At 36.7% G+C, this 19,852-nt stretch overlaps 1 protein-coding gene across 1 annotated transcript in view; it reads right to left on the reverse strand.

Moving 5' to 3' along the window:
- Window positions 1-3,849: 3,849 nt before the first annotated feature.
- Window positions 3,850-19,852, reverse strand: part of LOC150088389 (calmodulin) — a 73,429-nt gene continuing 57,426 nt past the window's right edge. The window contains exons 4-5 of the mRNA XM_090369479.1: window positions 15,773-16,015; window positions 3,850-4,356 (exon numbers count right to left, since the gene is read on the reverse strand). Coding sequence (XP_090225605.1) covers window positions 4,328-4,356; window positions 15,773-16,015 — 272 coding nt within the window. The 3' untranslated portion in view covers window positions 3,850-4,327. The remainder of the gene's footprint in view (window positions 4,357-15,772; window positions 16,016-19,852) is intronic.

Raw genomic sequence — 19,852 nt, forward strand, 5'->3', positions numbered from 1 at the left:
CCCTGATGTTGCCATTCCATGAACTGCTTTTTACTTTCAGGGTTTAAATGGTGCATCCAACTTTCATCATTGTGATCAGACAAGAGAAAATCTTCCTTATTTTTTTGGCAGTGCTAACAACTCTTGTGATTTCTGTGTCAATTGGCCTTCTGGAAACCAGTTGATAATCGGGGAATCCAGCTTGCACTCAATTTCCATAAATGGAATTGATAAAGGACTGTTTCAACAGAGCCCACACTAATCTTCACAATTAACGACGCCACTTTTCTGATTATGCTGTTATCAATGGCTGAATGGGGACAACCTGGAATGAGCTCAGATTCTACCAATGTCCGACCACACCTAAACTGTTTTTGCCAGTGCTTCACAATGCCATAGGATGGGGCTTCATCCTTATATATAGGAGTCATCTCCTCATGAATTTCTTTAGATTTCCATGAAGAACCGATTACAGTTCTAGCTTCAACTCTGTCCATGATGCTACTTTGTGATACGTTCAGCTCTAAGAAAAAAACAAATTAAGACAGGGTGGAAATTTTACTTTTAGTACAGATATATGATGCTACACACAAAATATGACTGCAATATGTGGAAGTAGGTGAGGGCAATTCTTTGTTGAACCACCCTTGTATCCTTAAATCATTTGGATTCTTTCATAGTGACAGTAAATCAGATTTTTTTTCAAATCCCTTTTAAGGGAAAACTTTTTGCATGTTGCTTATAGGGGTATTCTAGTCACTTTGAGTTACATAGAGCAGTTGTATTGAATTAAAGTTCTACAAGTTAATTTAATATCCCTAAACTTTACATTTTGTGAGGAAAATAACTTATGTTCATCACTATTTTAATGCACATTGCTTTTGTTTTTCCAGATCAAAGTTTTGGAAAGTATTGCTAAACTTTTTTTAATCAACTTTCTCTTCCATTGAGTGTGATATACTCATTTATCAAAAAGTTAGTACAAAGGGTACTAGGAAAGTTTTGCAATATGATGCAACAATGAATCACAGGAAGCTGCTTTTTGCTGCATGTTGAGACATGTTCATACGTGCATAGTAGCCGCCGCACCAAGTCGATGGGCTCAGTTATTCATTAGTAGTGAGAGTGTAAAGTGCTTGCGATGGCATAGTGGTCACAAAATGAGATAAGGACAGTTTTGCGGTATAATTTTGTGCGTGGTTTAACCATAGACCAGTGCTTAGAAGAAATGACTCTTGCACTAGATGATTGTCCACATCGTATAACGATATTCAGGTGGTATAGAGAATTCCAAAGGGGAAATTTCACTCTGGAGGATTCTGAGAGGCCGGGAAGGCCACAAACGTCAGTTACGGAGGAAAATGTTACTGCTGTGAGGAAAATGCTTGACGAAAACAGGCAAGTGACCTACCAACAGATAGAAGATACTTTGGGCCTAAATGCACCAGCAATTTGTTCGATTCTGCAAGATCATTTGCACGTGAAGAAACTGTTCTCTCTGGGTGCCACATCAACTGACTGAAGAGCAGATGACACGATGTGTGACTTGGTGCCGTCAGATGTTAAAAAAAGTTTGATAAGGGACAATCTTGGTATGTGAACAACATAGTGACAGGTGACGAGACTTGGCTGTACTATTACGATCTGCCGACCAAGGCTCAAAACAAAGTTTGGGTCTTTGATGATGACGACACACCCGTAATTGTCAGAAAATCCCGATCTGTAAAGAAGAAAATGATAGCTGTATTTTTCAAATACAGTGGAATTGTGGAACGTGTCGTTTTGGACACACAGAAGACAGTCACAGCTAAGTGGTATACTGAACAATGCCTGCCTAAAGTCATTGGATCTATGAAGAACCTGCGGCCAAAGTCAAGAATGGACACCTGGTACCTCCATCACAATAATGCTGCAGCTCACCGCACCAAAGCCTGCACCGAATATTTGACTACGACAGGACTGAAACTTCTCGAGCACCCTCCCTACAGGCCAGATCTTGCTCCCTGCGACTTTGCACTGTTCCCGCATGTGAAAATGAAGCTAAAAGGGAGGCGGTTTTCCAGTGATGAGGACCTTCTACAGGCTTGGGACAACGAGTGTGCTTTACTCCCTAGTGAAACTTGGCAGAATGGTTTAAAGATTGGTTTCGGAGGATGGAGAGGTGTATTGAATGTAGAGGAAATTACTTTGAAAAAATTAAATAAACAAAGCTGTATTGCAAAACTTTCCTAGTACCCTTTGTACACTGCATAGTGTAAGCTGATAGAAGGTGAAGTAGCATAGTGAATGTTATCTCATATTGTGAATGTCTTCTCAAATAAGCAATGCTTCACCAGTGAAGCAGACTACTTATTCTTGGCAGATACCACCACCCAGACTGCACAGTTTCAAGCCTTTTTGGGCTTCTCATTGGTGGGCAGGTTAAGTACCCTGGTGTTACAATAAGTGACAACCCAGGTATGAAGTATAACTCCACAATATGAAATGCCAGATGGTATGCAACAGTATGCAATGCACTAACTTGTTTGAATAGTGAATTTTCCATAGTGTGAGGCCTTTAGCCCTAAAAGCTTTTTAGCCTATACTCATTTGTTAAACATATGCTAGAAGACTGTATATGGGATACTTACCATGTAACTTGGAGTTTGGGACCACTGGTTTAGTTTTTTTAATATGAAAAAATTTGAAACCATTATTAACATCGCATAAGTCATTGCAAGTGTGATTAGCCCTGTATAACCTTCCAGCATATAGTCTGTACAAGTTTCATATCACTTTGCTAAGAAATTTTGTAGTACTACCTTTACTAAAGTAAACCAACACCATGATTTTCAGTAATTCTCTCATCCCTTGCATACTTAGATAAGTATGCATTAGTCTTCTCCACTGGTGAAGCATTACTTATTCAAAGCAATGCATAGTTTTAATTATCTCATTGTGAATACCTCAAAAAAAGTATTCACAATGAGATATAATTAAAACTATGCATTCATACTACCTGGATATTAGAAATGTATATGCAGTACCCAGGCATAAACCAACTTTTTCATACTCAGCATCAGGCAAGAAATATTTAGATACTTTTCTTTAATTGGTTGTTTAAAGAAATCCCTCATCCTAACAAATTTCTTTTTGTTGAAAGATTGTGCTAATTTTATATGAAATTCAATTTTATTTAATTAAATAGAATAAGAATTTGTAATATTACATGCTGTTGTTATTTGGTTTTTAGGAGCATTAGCAACTAAAGCCATATTGCTCCGGGGATATGCAGTGGTCATTCCCTGACCTTTCCACATTCTCTGTATTTGGTGGTCACGGGCTTGAACCCCGGTCTAATCAAGAAGCGTGTGCTACGCACTGCCGCTCCTGCCCACAGAGGTGCAATATTACATGCGTAATATTAGCTGTTACCATGGTGTATTCTATATACACAACCCATTTTAAATATCTGTTAAGATTCAGTATTCTTATAGTATGTTCTCTTGCACTCTGCATTCAGTTGGAATAACTGAATTGTAAAAAAACAGTTCAGACACCAGGCTGTCAATTTTTTTCACATGTTTCTTCCTCTTTAATCTTAAAAAAGAAAAGAATGTTAGGATTAAAATGTTATTTAATTCTCCATAAAATCTTCCTACTCTCCCACCAAAAGTAAAATTCATCCACTGATTGATTTGCCACACCACCAAGAGGGTTAATTTTGATGATCAGAAAATTTATCTGAAACCCCCAGAATAGCTACACATAAGCAATTTTCAGATATTTAGAAAATCCCTTAGCACACTTTCCTAATTATATTTCATTTGTTTGTGATAAAAATAAATTTTTGACATAATGAGCACTAGTTTAAAAAAACACTTCTGTAACTATGAGTTAGTCTCCATAAAGGAGAAATTTTATTGAAAATTATCAACATACAACATGTGAGGAACAGTCTTGTGTAAACTGCATATAGCAAGCTATTAAGATTTGTAAAAGATCTAAAACAAAAAGGGTTAAATAAGCAGATAAACTAAATGAACTTACTGAATTCTGAAATGCAAGACCAACACAGCAAAACAATATAATGGAATGTGTAATAAAACTGGTGAACACACAGATGACTAATGAAAGTTACTCATTTACAAAAGCAAATGCAGTAAATAACAGCCTAGAGTTGACACAAGACAAGGGGAAAAGACAAGTCACATCTGTGCACCTTGCATCTCTTCAAATATGGTACAAAACTTTTTACAGAGGTAACACCAAATGACTGATTGGGTGTTACTGCTATTTTTGTACACCAACATGAAAAATAGAAAGAAAATTAAAAAGAATCTTAATTACAGATGCAGCTGTATTGTCTTCATTTCGATGTCATCATGGTGACAAACTCTGTAAGAAAAAAAATGAGAAGCATTAGAATACATTAGATAAGAATTTAATTTTGGAATGAGTATAATTGATTAGATTAATCAGGTGATAATGTGACATTTAAGATTTTGCTGTTATTACACAAAGTTTCTAGGCATTCCACACCAGTTTAATTCATAATGCTTCATGAATATCAAAGTATTCTGTTGAAAATAAAACTACCCTGATGAACTACAGTGCACCCCCATCTTTAATTTTATAGCCAGAAAATTTTGCTGCTTTTAACAATGCATGTAGTAAAATCACTACATAATGTTGAGTTCAAAACAAGGCATTTGATGGCTACCATTCCTGATATGGTAAACCCTTTCAATAGAGTAGAGCCAACTAATGATTTCTTAATCCTACTAGTAAACTGCCACATATGACATTAAGTCACAAAATACATCTTATTATGCTATGTACTATTACTTGAACTAAATATTTATTCTATCTATTAACAACTGAATTTTTCCTTGCTGATCTGTTTTGCAGAATCCATGAGCTATACATGGAATTATGATATATATTAATGCTTTTGTTTCCATAGAGAAATTAATAGCTCAAAATTATAAGAGCTTATGAAACTCTTGCATATTTGATCATATAGAACCAGTTTAAACTAGGTTTTCACACAGCCAAATTGTAAATTTATCACAACTAAAAATTTCAAACTTCTTGCTTTTGGAACAAAGCAGAGTTAAAGTGTATACTAACTCTTCCCAAATAGGTTTCTCACTGACCTGAAATTATCAAGTACTATGAAGTTAGATTTGATTGTGTCAAACCTTGCTTACTGAAAAGCAGTGTCAAAATACATTGAATTGTCTTGCTAATGCCAAGATAACACTAATACTTTAAGTACTGAGACCACACACAAAATAAATATCCTTGGAAAAAAAAAAAAAAGTTCATTCATAAGGAAAGACAACAGGTAAGTGATACCAGAACTAAGGCATAATTTCAAATTGAAATCAAGCTTGGTCTTGTTAATTAAGTGACAAGACAAATGTACAATTTAACCTCATTAGTGGGAAAATCAAAATTTCTGTGCCTTCAAAAATCTGAAAAATTTTTTTTTTATGAATAAAACTAAAAAAATGATTTTCTATATTAAATGTTCATTTTTGAAAATTAATTCACTTTCTACTTATCAGAGAGCAAATGCAAAATTTAAAATCCCCACCCTTCAAACCAATACTTTTGATGCAAGAATGCTTCACTAACAGCAGCATTCACTGCATAAAATATGAAGTGGGCACAGTGATTTCAGATGATGCATCAATGTCACAAAGCTAAGGAGCATTACTGATTGGAGGAGAGGCAAGTGTACTACAAATTTCTTCATGAAACATGTCAAATCAACATCCACATATAAATTAGGTTTAAAAGTTTCTAATAAAAACTTCTAGAAACTCAAAGAAACCATTTTCAAGAATGTGTCAGGAGTTCAGCTGTGTGGATACAGCAGATAAAGAACAAAAAAAAAATTAGTAGTGTGGGGACAAACTGATTTTGGATGGAGTTACAAAATTTAATTTTTTAAATGAAGGTTTTGGATCTGCAGTAAGAGGCTAATAATAAAAGAGTAGATATAGACTGAATTAACAAGTTCTATTAGCTAGTGAGTTACTGTGATAACTTACCTCCACAGGTAACTGAGGAGGACATCTTTGTAAAATTCAAAAAAGTAAACAACTATGGATAATGGGCCTGTAAGGATTTTCAGCATTATTTTAATTTTATTGTGCTGGTGCAGCAAATTCCTAGGGCTTAAGTTACTCAAAATTTGGCTGAAATAAAAGCTACAATGAAAGGAAACTACATCCAAATACTACATCTATGGAAATCAAATAACTGAAAAAGACTGTTAGACCATAAACCAGGAGATACTTGATTCTTCACTTTATTCCCTCTACTAAATTGTCAATCTCTGCTAGGCAGACTTTTGGGACATATTTATGAACACTATAGACAGGGTCCAGTCACCATTATGACCACCTACCTAGTATTCAGAATATGCACTACAGCCAGCCAATGTGGGAGGGACTCAATCCCGGGGAAGGTTGCTACAGGTATGTGACCATGCAGACTGCAGTGTACCCTGGAGTTGCTGGAGGATTCATCCATCTGATGTGTTGATCAAGGTGTTCCCATAGGTTTTCAATTGGGTCAAGATCCAGGGAATTTAGTGGTCAACTTTAAGCCTCTGTCATGCTCCTCAAACCATTCATGGACAATTCTGGTGACATGGCATGTTACATTGTCTTGCTGATAGATACCATTGCTCCCAGGGAACATTGTCAATATGTACAGGTGAACCTGATTGGCAACGATTGATAGGTAACCATGTGTTCAGGGACCCTCCAGAGGTATCAGCAGACCCAAGCCATGCCATGAAAACATTTCCCAGACAATAACACCAGCCTGCATTCTGCCAATAATTGTCTATTCTGAGATTTCACACCTAATACACTGTCCATCCTCTTGGTGGAGCAGAAACTGACTTATCGGAGAAGTCCACCAATTGCCACTCGGCAGGGGTCCAGTGTCTGTATTGCCGTGCGAAATGACAGCGTTTGCAATGAACAGCAGTCACAAATTGTGTTCCAGAGCCCAATGCACAAGACTCTGCAGTGTCATGTTGGAGATCTTTCTGGTAACAGCATGGTTCATTTGGAAAGCAGTAGCACACAGATAGGTCCTGACCAACTGTTTCAGCCGACATTCACCTCTGGGATCAATGGTGCATTAGACTCCACAGTTGGCACGTTGGGTTGTCAAAACTGTCCCATTCATCCAGTCTTGATACACTTTCACCACTGCAGCATGTGAGCATTTCACAAAGTCTGCTGTTTCGGAAATGCTGGTACCCCTGGCCTGACAGCTGATGATCATGCCTTTTCCAGGTCTGATAAGTCACGTGCTTTGCCCATGACCAAGGCTGTTACTGCATTCATGGATGCCAAACATCAAGCCAACACTGTAGAGAGTCATGCTCACAGTGTGAACTCGACACGTGTGCTATATGATTCGCTAGGCATGTGTGATGTCTGCATTGGGAGGTGGTCATAATATTGTGACTGGACTCTAGTTTAGTTGAATTACTAGTTTGATTATATGCATCCCTGTGTTAAATTTGTCTTGAGGATACTAGTTCTTTCTGTGTCCTCAAGACAATTCTATATTTTACCATTATGAATCAGGTCTTATAGGACCAAATGAATCACTCAATTCAAAATTAACAGCATTTCAGTACTTTGAAAGGTCTTTTAGTGGCCAACAGAATTGCTATAATTAATACTATGGCAGTAAATACTCTTAACTTTAGTACCTGGGTTTCACCTTGAATGGCTGTTTTGCAATTCATTGGTGAATCAACTTTGATTATAGTGCAACACTTAATCATCTAGTACAAAACGTACATGTGTATTCAACTTGCTGCACAGCAGTTGTGAGTTGTTTTAATCATGATTAAGCATCCTTATTAGAATATCAAGGTTAATGTAAAAATCCTAAAGTACTACCACATGGATAAAAGTACACTGTAGACTTTATATAAGTCTACAGTGTACTTTAGGAGGTTTGCATTTTATTGGTAGTTAGAAACCACCAAACTAAAGGATACAACAAAAATAATGATCATTACTTAGTGAATGAGCAAATATATTAAAAGTTATATTAATCAGTTTTTGGATGATAGAAAGATTTTACTCAAATTTGTGATTTTATTGCCAAGAACAAATTCACACACAACCAAGCCCACACATGTAAAAATCAAAAACACCTACACTATCATTATCAATTTAAAAAGAAAAAACAATCACCTAAAGATTAAGATCATGGAAATAACAAGACCTGCATTTTACATTGAAATAACTGCCTGGTATGTACTTGGGGTCTACATAGTACCTGATTATGTCATAGGTTTTTTCCAATTTCAGTAATTGATTTAAATGAAGGATATGAATTATCTACATTCTGATTCTAGCCATTGAAGTGCATGGCTGCTGAAGCCACTGTTACCTGGGGGGGGGGGCATGTTCTTTGTCACTGCAGTCACAAGATAGGGCAGCAGTTTAGGCCTGGAGACAAAACATTTGGTACAATAATCTGGTCACTTATGCTTCAATAAGTAGCACAATCATCTTTGCAATATGGATCCAGCCATAAATGTGTCCTGACTGCATGACAAGTTCCTGATAACCTGCATTTCCTTAATGTCCTCTTGAGTAAATCCCTCAACTCTGAGTCACTCATCTTTTCTTGTTCCTGAAACAGGTGCAAATGCTTCATGCAAACTTCACTCCCAACACTTCAATTGTTGATGGCAATATGATTCCCTGTGCCTTTTCTGCTGTCAGAAACAGATACTTCAATTATTTGATCGATTAAAATTTCCTGTAATGCATCTTGAAGGTTAATATGCCTTAATTCAAGGGTTGGATCTGAGGTGGTATTCTTTGGCAAATAGCTCACCTTTATTTTAATGTCAGAGCTTTGAGGTTTTCTTCAGGAGGTTGGGCAAGACATTTGTCCAGCAACAAAAGTGCTTGGGTTCTACATTTTTTCTTAAATGAGCACGCATACATACACATGGCACAAAACATTTATGAAACCATTCCTCTAAAATCTCTGCTGTCATCTAGGCATTCTTACTGTGGCAATATGAAAATACTAATGCCATGTTTTTGTGGTGAGAAACACATTGGCACTTTTTCTAAGCATAGTGATTTGTGCTGTGCCAGTTTTATTGTCACAAAACAGCAATGTCACCCTATCCTTCATCACATTAAAGCCCAGTGCCTTTTGTTCAAATTTACAACATAGTCTTATCAGGAAGTATGTAATAAATGTTGTTTCACTGCAACTAAATTTGTGCTGGAACACAGCTGCCTTCTCATATGAAGACAATTGTGATGGATAGTCATCACCAGATTGAATTTCACCTGAAATTACAACCTGGCAAGTTCTATGCCTTGTTTTCTATTGGCTTAGCCAGCCCTTGCTTGATTTGAATTATTTCTTGCACACTTGTACTACACTGGTTGTCTTGAGTTTTACAGCTTGACTCTAGATATTTTCACCAGATATAGGGAATCCTGCACATTCTTACATCAACACAACCTTATCCATTGGGCTATCACTTGCTGTCTTTCACTACAAGTCATTTGAAGCAACATCTCTTAAGAAAGATGATCTTCTATTTCCCTGCATCTGTATGTGGAGACACCTCTGCTTGCATCTTTCCCATTTTAGTAAGTCCAGTGCAGCTAGCTTTTCTTGAACTGACAAAGCTTTTATTTTGACTTTCCACTGACATTTTTTTATTAAAAAGGAAAGAAAAAAAAAGAACAAATTTAAATATACACATTAACGTTATGTAGAGCAAGCTTATGTCCAAGACAAAAAAGGAATTATTTGTCTTTGTAAATTAGTCAAGAGTACCTCCGACCCAAGCTGTATTTGCAAAGCATTAAGACTGAAATAAAAAGAAATTAAGTGGTATTATAAAGTTTTTGTAGGACATCATTTACAGATAGCAATTGTGCTACTTGCTCCATGAGCTGTTTAAAAAAAAAGCTCAAAAACTGGTAAGTGTGCTGGAACAAATCACAAATTGATCAAATTTGAAACACATGAAAAACACATGAAAAAAAAAAAGAGTGGTGGGGGATGGAATTGGGATCCAATTTTGGAGCTATAATGGAATTGGAATCCAACCCTTGACCACATTATATTGAATCTGCATTAGATCATGTCTATAGTGTGCTATCAGAAATTTCAATAACACAATTTTGTCACCAGCATTACTGGCCTTCTGAGGTGAAGATAATATCAAATCAAGTGGAGGGAGTTACACTAAGAAACCAATGTAGCAGTTAATTACTAGAATTATCTGATTATGCTAGAATAAGCTTTGTACTTGCAGATAGCAAGATTATATGGAAATGCAGATAGATTTCCCTCATATATCACTACGAGATGGAATTATAATTTACAGTGTAAATTAAACACAACATAAAAATATAAAGAGTATTTTCAGAGATTCTAGAGCAGCAGTGGCAAACCTTTTTAAGGGTGCATGCCAAAATTGGCTAAATCTTTAACTATCCTTGCATGTCCCTCTGAAGACAATATTCAAGACATTTAATCACAATTTCATCAGTACATCTCACCACAGACTTCAAACAAATCACTGCATGAATGCAGCTATTTACTGAATGGTGTGGTGTGAAAAGAGAACAGGCATGTGCAGGTCACAACTCCAGGTGAATTCCATAATTTCAAAAGCCAAGCTATAATGAAACTTATCTTTCAAATATTAGGTAAGAAAATAAGGATATGAAAAAATTATATTCTGACCACTTCCCCCATACATTATTATTTGGAACTGGGTGACTGAATTTAAGCAAGGTCAATAACAAATGTCAAGAAAATTTTGAAAAATCTGCCTTGAATTACAAGAGGTTTCAATCATTGATAACCACAAGTCCCTAAAAATAAATGAATCTGTGCAACCCCTGCTGGTCACTATCCAGTTTCTGAATAGTTGGGTTACAATACATAGTTGCTAAACATATCCTGCATACAAGTCCATCCTACTATCCACAGATAAATAAGCATCAAAACACTCAGTAAAATGGACAGAAAAAGATTTAAGTACAAATCAGGAGGTGAATGGTGGAAAGAATTTTTTCCAATTTTTCTAGGATTGAAAAAAAAGTGACTGTGGATGAGATGCTCATTACTGCAGCACACAACTAACAGTGTGTTGAGTAGTATAATAAAGGACCTCTTCCACATGAGATTCTGAAGGGCACAAAAACTACCAAGCCGATAACAGATTTTGGAAAAAGGAATGATATTCACTGATTATAAATCCCCAAAACTGGCTAGAAGGATCCTCTTATATAGCAATGATCACATTAAGTCACAATATGTGTCCCTTTGGATTATTATCCTAGCACCAAAAGAATTAGAAAGGGAAACACTTGAGACAGTTGTTATTTATACAGTCAAAAAAAAAGCAGTAAGAATGAAAACAGTGGGTTCAGTGCAAGGTTCTAGGAGAGATGAGAATGTTACAAGTATGTTGTCCTGAGAGGTGAATGAAGAGGTACCTTGAATGAAAGACACTTCAAGATTGCTTTGTACTTTCAATGAAAGGCCAAAAACTTTAATTTCCCTTTATTTTACACTAGTTGGCATCAATTTCCTCCCTGAAATAATTGACAGATATGTTCAAGAAATGTACTTAAAAAGTTAATCCTCAGTTTTCAAATATTGTAGGTTAATGACCAAAAACCAAGACCTGTAGTTTGTCAAATCTTTTCCAACAATTTTTTAATTTTTTTTATAGAGCATTTGGAAACTTTCTACAACATTCAAGAACATTACATGCAGAAGAAAGGTACTAGAACTTCACAATACTGTAGAAAACTGATATTCTACCAGTACATATACCGATAAGTGAAAACATTATGTCCAGCAAGTCATTATGCAAATCAAAGCAACTGCAGGTGAACTGCGCAGGTCAACACAGATCCATTAATCAGGCATTAATCTTGTTCTTCAGATGGGAAAGGCAGTGGATTTAGGAGAGTTTGACAGAGGCCACATTGTAATGGCCAGATGACTTGGTCAGGGCATATCAGATAGCTGGTGGGGTGCTCACAGTCAGCTGTGGTTAGTACCTACCGAAAGTGGTCTGAGGAGGGAAACCCATGAACTGCTGGTGAGGTGTTGGACAACCACAACTCACTGATGCTCAAGGTAAGCATAGGCTCTCTGGGATGGTACGTGGCAACAAAAGGGAGACTGTAGTGCAACTAACTGGTAATTGGAATGCTGGTGACAGGAATATTGTGTCAAAACACAATACATCAAACCCTGCTAAAAATGGGGCTACATAGCCACAGGCCACTCAGAGTGCCCATGCTAACCACGGTTCACCAGCAACAGTGCCTACAATGGGCATGCGAGCATCAAAACTGGACCTTGAGTGATTGGAAGAAGATTGTCTGGTCTGATGAATCACGTTTCCTGTTGCTCCATGTGCATCGTTTACCTGGGGAATGATGCTGCCTGGATACACCATGGAATGAAAACAATCTGGTGGTGGAAGTGTCATGCTTTGGGTAATGTTATGCTGGGATACCCTGGGTCCAATCATTCGTGTGCCAGGCACTGATGTCTACCACCTACCTAAACGTCATTACTGACCAGGTACACCCTTTCATGGCAATGGTCTTCTCTGGTAGTGCAGTCTTTCAGACTGATAATGCACCATGCCACACCACCCCAATTGTTTGAAGAACAGGAGGAAGACTTCCAAGTATTGCCCTGGCCTCAAAATTCCAGACATCGATCATCTGTGGTTTGTGTTGGAACAGCAACTCCAATTTGTGGATTCTCAACCACAGACCTTACAGGAGTACCAGATACAACAAGACATTTAGAAATCTTGTACCATCCGTGCCTCGCTGGGTATGAGCTGTTTTGGCTGATGTGGAGGGCCAACATCCTATAAAGTAGATGGTCATAAATGTTACAGACTTGACTGATTCCAGAAGATGCAGAATCCAGAACAAATATAGAGCTAGACTAACTCTTGATACCACAAAGCCAGGAGGAATTGAACCTCTCCAAAATCAAGGCTTAATTACTCTGATCACAGCTTCTGCAGTGAAATCTTGAAAAGGGTGTAGAGGTGTCTTTTTGTAGACAGGTAATCTAACATAACTATTACTACATGGATGGTGCTTTGGTGTATTGCAACAATGTCCAGAAATTAATGAAAGTTGCATCTGGAGCTCAGAGGCCTCTATAGCTGAGTGGTAGTACAATAGCACATGCTCCTCAAGTAGACTGGGATTCAAGCCCCCCGACTACTAAATATGGTCGATCTGGCAACCTGCACTGGACCAGTGTGGCAGATTATGGTCCATTTCCCTCAATGTGAAATGTTGAGGCTTCCATCCTGCAGTGGGTTGATAATGGCTGCAGTTTTATCTTGAGCTCATTCATCCCTGAATAGTGGAGGCATTTCATTGATTCATCCAAGGTCAGTTTGAGAGCAGTTTTACTCCATAATTGAAATAAGTATCCATCTATACCACTGGCCCATGCAGTTAACATGAATGAAACTTAGATTTTTGCAAAAAATATACAATCAAGTATACAAATGGAATATCTATGCCAACCTACAAGTGGTAACTTTGCTGACTGGATTGCAAGGTGGATACACTAAATACTGCTGTTTTTATAGTCTGACAGCTGAGCAAAAGGATTCCCACTGCAGGGTAAAGAAAAATGGCCAGATCACTCAGAAACTACACCAGGCCAGAAAAATGTAGCACATCTCCTTTGGTGGAGGTCACATCAAGCTCAGTTTGATAAAAAAAAAAAAATATTGAAAGCAATGGACAAAAGGAGGATTTTCCTGTTTGAGGCAAAAACTTCCTGAAGTCAGTAGGGCCAAGTTAAATAAATAAAAAAAAAGGAATTTGTGGGTCCTCAATTCAGACTACTAAAAGTCTGCCAGAACTTTTTAGGCAATGAGACATCACAAAATTACATCAAAACCATGGATGAACTAATTTTAGCATAGAGTTGGGATACATGTTAAAGCTTCATTTCCTGAAAACTTGCAAGTGTTCTCCAATAAACACTGAAAGGTTTCAGATATTTTTCAAATGGAAGAAAGACACCAGTGAAAAATAGTCCAGATATTTGGCAGACTACTGTTGGAATCTCATACAGGAGACACCAATGGACAATTACAAATGGCAAAAAAAAGACAAAATAAGTGTTCACAAATAAGATAAACATTTTTATAAATAGAATAAGGTTAATAGACCCCACTGTCAAATATTTAGTAATGTATTGTAACATTTTCTTACAATAAGAAATTTTTTACTGGAAACTTTTGTACTTTAATCTCTTCTCCCTTAAAACTTGTAGGTGTTTTAGCAATATGGTTCCAATATTTGAATTTAACATTCAATCTTCAAGAATCACCCTGAATTTCAACAGGAAGCAAAAAAAGTTTTTCCAACCAGTGTTATAGGTTATCATCCTATGCAGAAGATTCTAAAAAATTTTTGCATAGTAGGATTACCTATAAATGAAAGGTCATGATAAAATTACAATGACAACATAAGAAAGATAGACCAGACCATGCAGGAACTATATACAATGGAGTTTTTAGGAAGGGAAAAAACCTTGACACTATTCATTCCATTTAAGTAAAAGCAATTCTTGCATTACAAGTATCAACAAAATTGAAAATATGAACATTAATTGCAAAAAATGAATGTTAAACATTCCTAAATACCACATTCCAAACCACATGCGTAGCTAATACAATACAGTGTACCCAGCTTTATGATATTAATCAGTTCCAGAGACATCATTGTATTGCTAAAATATTGTAATGTGAACCCAATAACACATTGTTTGTTGTTAATTCGTTTCAAGATCTTGGAAGCTGAAATTTTCACTTCCCTGTATAATTAAACTACTTCTCTCTAAAATGTCATTTTAAGGTCATGAGCACAACCTTAAGGCCATATAAAAAAGGTCTTGAGCATGGTTTGTAAGTTGTATTATTTACCAATTCAATCATTAAAATGCACTACACTTTCATCATTACCATATGTTCCGTTATAAGAATTTTAAAACACCTTTGTGATTTTTCTAAAGCACATTCCTGGAGGTCACAACCATAAAACAATTTGCACTTTCTGGTTTATTGGGCTTTTCTGTTACTGCAAGCAATTATAAACGGGTAGTAAAAACTTTCTTGCATTTGCAAAAATATCAATAGCTGGAATTGTGGTTTTTATGTTATTATGGTGAAATGGGTTTCCCTTTACTGAAATCTTCAATCACAAAAAAAACAAATTTTCAGAATCTTCTCTTTTAAGCTTTGTAAACTTGTTACTCCATACGAATTGTGTTGCAATTTGTGTGCTGTTAAAAAATGTTTATGCATGCAATCATGAAATTTATAATTAAGATTATCTTGGAAACAAATGCCTCTTGAAACATTTCTGAAGATAACTCTTTGTGCAACAAACCAACGAGTGATCAACGAGCATGCATTTAGTCAATGAAGAATAAACATTCTTTAACATTTATAAGTCTTAAATAATTTCTCTATTATAATTTGCATGATTTTACAGGCTATGTTTTCATTTTTTTCAATAAACCAATCATTGTTGAGAACGTAACCCCTATTTTTAAACTTAGGTCTATGGGAAATAAATTCCCACTTTACAAGTGCACTTAACTTGTAAAGTTGAGAACTTCATTATGAGTACTGATATAGAAGTTTTAAAGACAGATTTTTGTATATAATTACATATTTTTACATTTTTAGAGTTAAACATACCTTCATAATTCACTTGACCATCACCATCAATATCTGCTTCCCTGATCATTTCGTCAACTTCTTCATCTGTAAGCTTTTCACCAAGATTAGTCATGACATGGCGCAACTCAGCAGCACTAATAAAACCATTACCGTCCTTATCAAACACCCTGAATGCCTCCCTGATCTCTTCCTCACTGTCAGTGTCTTTCATTTTTCGTGCCATCATAGTAAGGAACTCTGGAAAGTCTATAGTGCCATTGCCTGTAAGAAAATGGCAGAGATTAGTTAAGTGTAAAATGATGCCACAATGTAAAAATAATCAGTTTTATGTCACTGTACCATAAACTGCAACTTTTATTCTATTAAGGTAAAGTAGTAGAACCTGAACAAGCTGCCATTTCTGTATAGCAAAAATTCTTATATGGTGGGCTCAACCTGCACTCAGCTCTACAGTGATCATTTACAAATTTAGTCAAAATAACACAGTAAAATGAAAATTGTCATATTATAAAATAATTTATGCTCATATTTTTACAAAAATATTCTGCTTGAAAAAACCCATGGAATTACTCTCCCATTTTAATTTATAAAACTGTAATTAAAATGGAGACTCACTTTAGCCTGTCCCAAATACAGTGATGGTGTTGTGCCTGAGTAAAGAGGAAGCTCTCAATCTTGGGAAGTGAGTGAGTCCAACATTGACTTCCTGAAGCAGCAGTCAGGTATGTGTGATGCACAAGGGAAATTCTTCAGACTAGAAAGTTACAGGCGCAACTTTTGCTGCATAAAAATATTTAGTCTCAGCACTGCTCTTCTAAGTAGCACCCCCAAAAACTAAGATTGGAGGGGATACGAGGCCAGATGTGATTTATATAATTACACCATGCAGCTTTTAGAATAAAGGAAAAACATGGTGTCTTTAAATGCACCAAGTGAAAACAATATACTAATTTTGTTTGACACTAGATATCATTAGCAACAGCAGCTTTCTTATTAAAAAAAGAAACAAATCCAAACCACCTCTTCCACAAAGCCAAAACTACAAAAAAAGCAGCACATTAATGTAAACACTGACCATAAAGGTTGGTTTCTGCTAGTAACATGTGCAGATCACATCTGCTAGAGAGCAACCTCCTAGACTACCCAAAAGAGTAATTAACCAAAAGAGGTTAATTAATTATCTACTATTTAAACTCACTTACATGCTACAGATATTTAAGTTTCTGCTAAATGACTGTTTTTCACCTGGCTAAATATTCCCAACACCAGCATTGCCATGACCAATTGTTAAAATATCAAGGAATGATTTGAGATCATTTTTTTCTTTTAAGTTACCCAACCAAGGACCCACTATGCATCATTTTTTTATAAGAAAATCTGGCAGGTTCTCAAATTGATACTGTCACTGTAAAACATCTATTGCTTCATCTGTTTCTTTATCATTAAACACACCAAGTACTAGAAACTTATCTATAAAAAATATTTCTAATTTGAAAATGCACTGCCAATTCACCAGCATTTCTTCCAAAGTTGGAAGAAATGCTAAAGAAAAGCACAATACATCAGAATTATTCTGATGTTATTGTGCTATGGTCAACTTCCAAAATGGAACAAGCAAACTGATTTAGTCAAGCCAGAGAGTTATTTGGTTTTTAGGAGCAGTAGCAACCAAGGCCATATTGCTCTGGGGATATGCAGTGGTCATTTCCTGACCTTTCCACATCCTCCTTATTTGGTGGTCACAGGCTCGAACTCCAATCTAATCAAGAAGCGTGTGCTAAGCACTGCTGCTTCTGCCCACCTGGCTATGGAGGTGCCTTCAAGCCAAAGGAGAACATAAACAGGCTTTCTGCACAAGTGGGGATAACACTCCTAGAATTATCAGCTTGCTTGGCCTGTTCAGGATTGCTTTCACAAGAAATGATTCAGGAAGGTAAGCTTACATATCAGCAAACAATGCTACCTATCTCATCTATTCCCTTTAATAATTTGTCTAATTCTTCAATAAATTTATTCAAACTATTTGCCTTCACAATGGCAGTTCGATGGCAGTTTTTGCCAACAATCACTCTCTGGCTAAAAGCAATCTGTCCCCTACAATCATACTTTAAATTTACACTGATGAGCCAAAACATTATGACCACCTATCTAATATGATGTTTGTCCTCCACATGCAGCCAAAACAGCTCATACCCAGCAAGGCATGGATGCTACAAGATTTCTAAATATCTTGTGGTATCTGGTACGTGTTGGTACCAGATCCTTCAACTCTTGTAAGGTCTGTGGTTGATACACCACAAATCGTAGATGCTGTTCCAACACAATCCACAGATGCTCGATGGGATTGATGTCTACGGAATTTGGAGGCCAGGGCAATACCTGCAAGTCGAGGCTAGTGCAAGCCAGACGTGTTCAAAGCTGTTAAGTGGATTTTTCTTATTTATTGATTTGAAATTGTTTTTCAAAAACTTGATTTAAATTTAGTAGTGTAGCATTATTTTGCAATTTTCTGATTAATCTGGTGTATTTATTCTTTACTCTGCCTTGTAATTGCATAAAAGTATTGGTAAGGGTATAAAATCCACATGTTACAAGTTGCAGCTCTGCTGAACGAGAAGTTTTTTAGCCATATTTAGCTGCTTTACTGACCTTTTTTTACATCAAATTATTTTCTATAAGTAGCTTATAGACCTAGTCAGGATTGTTAGTTTATTCTGAATTGAGACAGTGAGATTTGAAAGTTAATTAATACTTAAAGTGTCCATAGATTTACTGATCGTAACTTGCTGCCTTTGTCATACGATACGTTATGTACCGAACTAGATAGCGTTAGTATAGTATAATATTATCAGTTGATTGGTAGAATCTATTAAACTTGCTGAACTTTGTTGTCAATTAAATTGTACTTTAACTAAATACATATAACGACTTAGATTACAAACGTAACATAATTAATACATAACTGATATGGAAGTTATATAAAGGGAACTCATAGATAATTAATACTTGACACTGATACACACACACACACACACACACACACACACACCATTATAACTCTGTTGGGATACAAGTTAAGGGTGATAATTTTGTAATGAAATTGAAATTTTATTGCAATTAATCAAAATCATGACTCAGACCAGAGCATCAAAGCAAAAGGCTCAAGCTAATGGAAGTGCTGTGGCTCAGAGGAGAACTGAGGGGGGCAGTTGCCTACTGAATCACAGCCTTTAAAAATGCACTGCTTGCATGATGTTTGTGGAGCATTCAGGTACGGGACATGATATTGCCATGGGGGGATGTGTGTTTGTGTGTGTGTGTGTGTGCGCGCACGTGCGCGATGCAAGGAGTGTAACGAAATCAGGCAACTCAGCATTGTTATGGGCCTATATGAGAGCTTGAAGGACAGGGTGGATGCCCTCAAAGGAACTAAATTGAGGGGCCCATCAAGCTCTCAGCTGACCACATCAATGCCAGAGCTTGGTCATCACACAACACAGTGGCAACCCCCAAGGCAGAATGCACTGGTCCCACAGGGCCAAAAGTTGATATTGTAGAGTGGATATCATCTTTTAAGGGCACAAAAGGTGATAGTTATATACATTGGCACTAATGATATCAAGAGTAGGAGACTGGCAGATTTACTTAACAAGTACAGGTCACTGTTGAAAAAAGCCATGCATTAGGGTTGAATTTGAAAGTGTCTGCAATTCTGCCCAGACACAATAGGAGGGAGTATATTATGAGAGCCTTGTCGATCAGTTTGGCCCTGGAAAGATTGTGCAAGGCTCAAGGGGTAGAATTTTTCAGCTTGGACTGTACTTGTTAACAGGAGAGACTGCTTCTACAGGGATGGGATACATTTAAATAGAAAGGGTGTAAGAATATTTGCTGATGCTATCGAGGCAGTGGTAGGTGGGTCAGAAATCTGCTAGCTTGGGGAATACAGAGACTAATAGATTAACAGTAGCCACTGGCAGAGTTGAAAGTGATTCTTGCACTGCTTCTATTGGAATGAGCAGAAGCATGAAAAACAATATGCAGGATATTTCAGAGACTGCTGGGAGTCATTGCAGTACAAATAAACACATGGGTTGT

The sequence above is a fragment of the Mastigoproctus giganteus genome, chromosome 3 (genome assembly GCF_048544385.1).
Source record: "Mastigoproctus giganteus isolate SK-2022 chromosome 3, ASM4854438v1, whole genome shotgun sequence".
Taxonomy (NCBI): Eukaryota; Metazoa; Arthropoda; class Arachnida; order Uropygi; family Thelyphonidae; genus Mastigoproctus; species Mastigoproctus giganteus.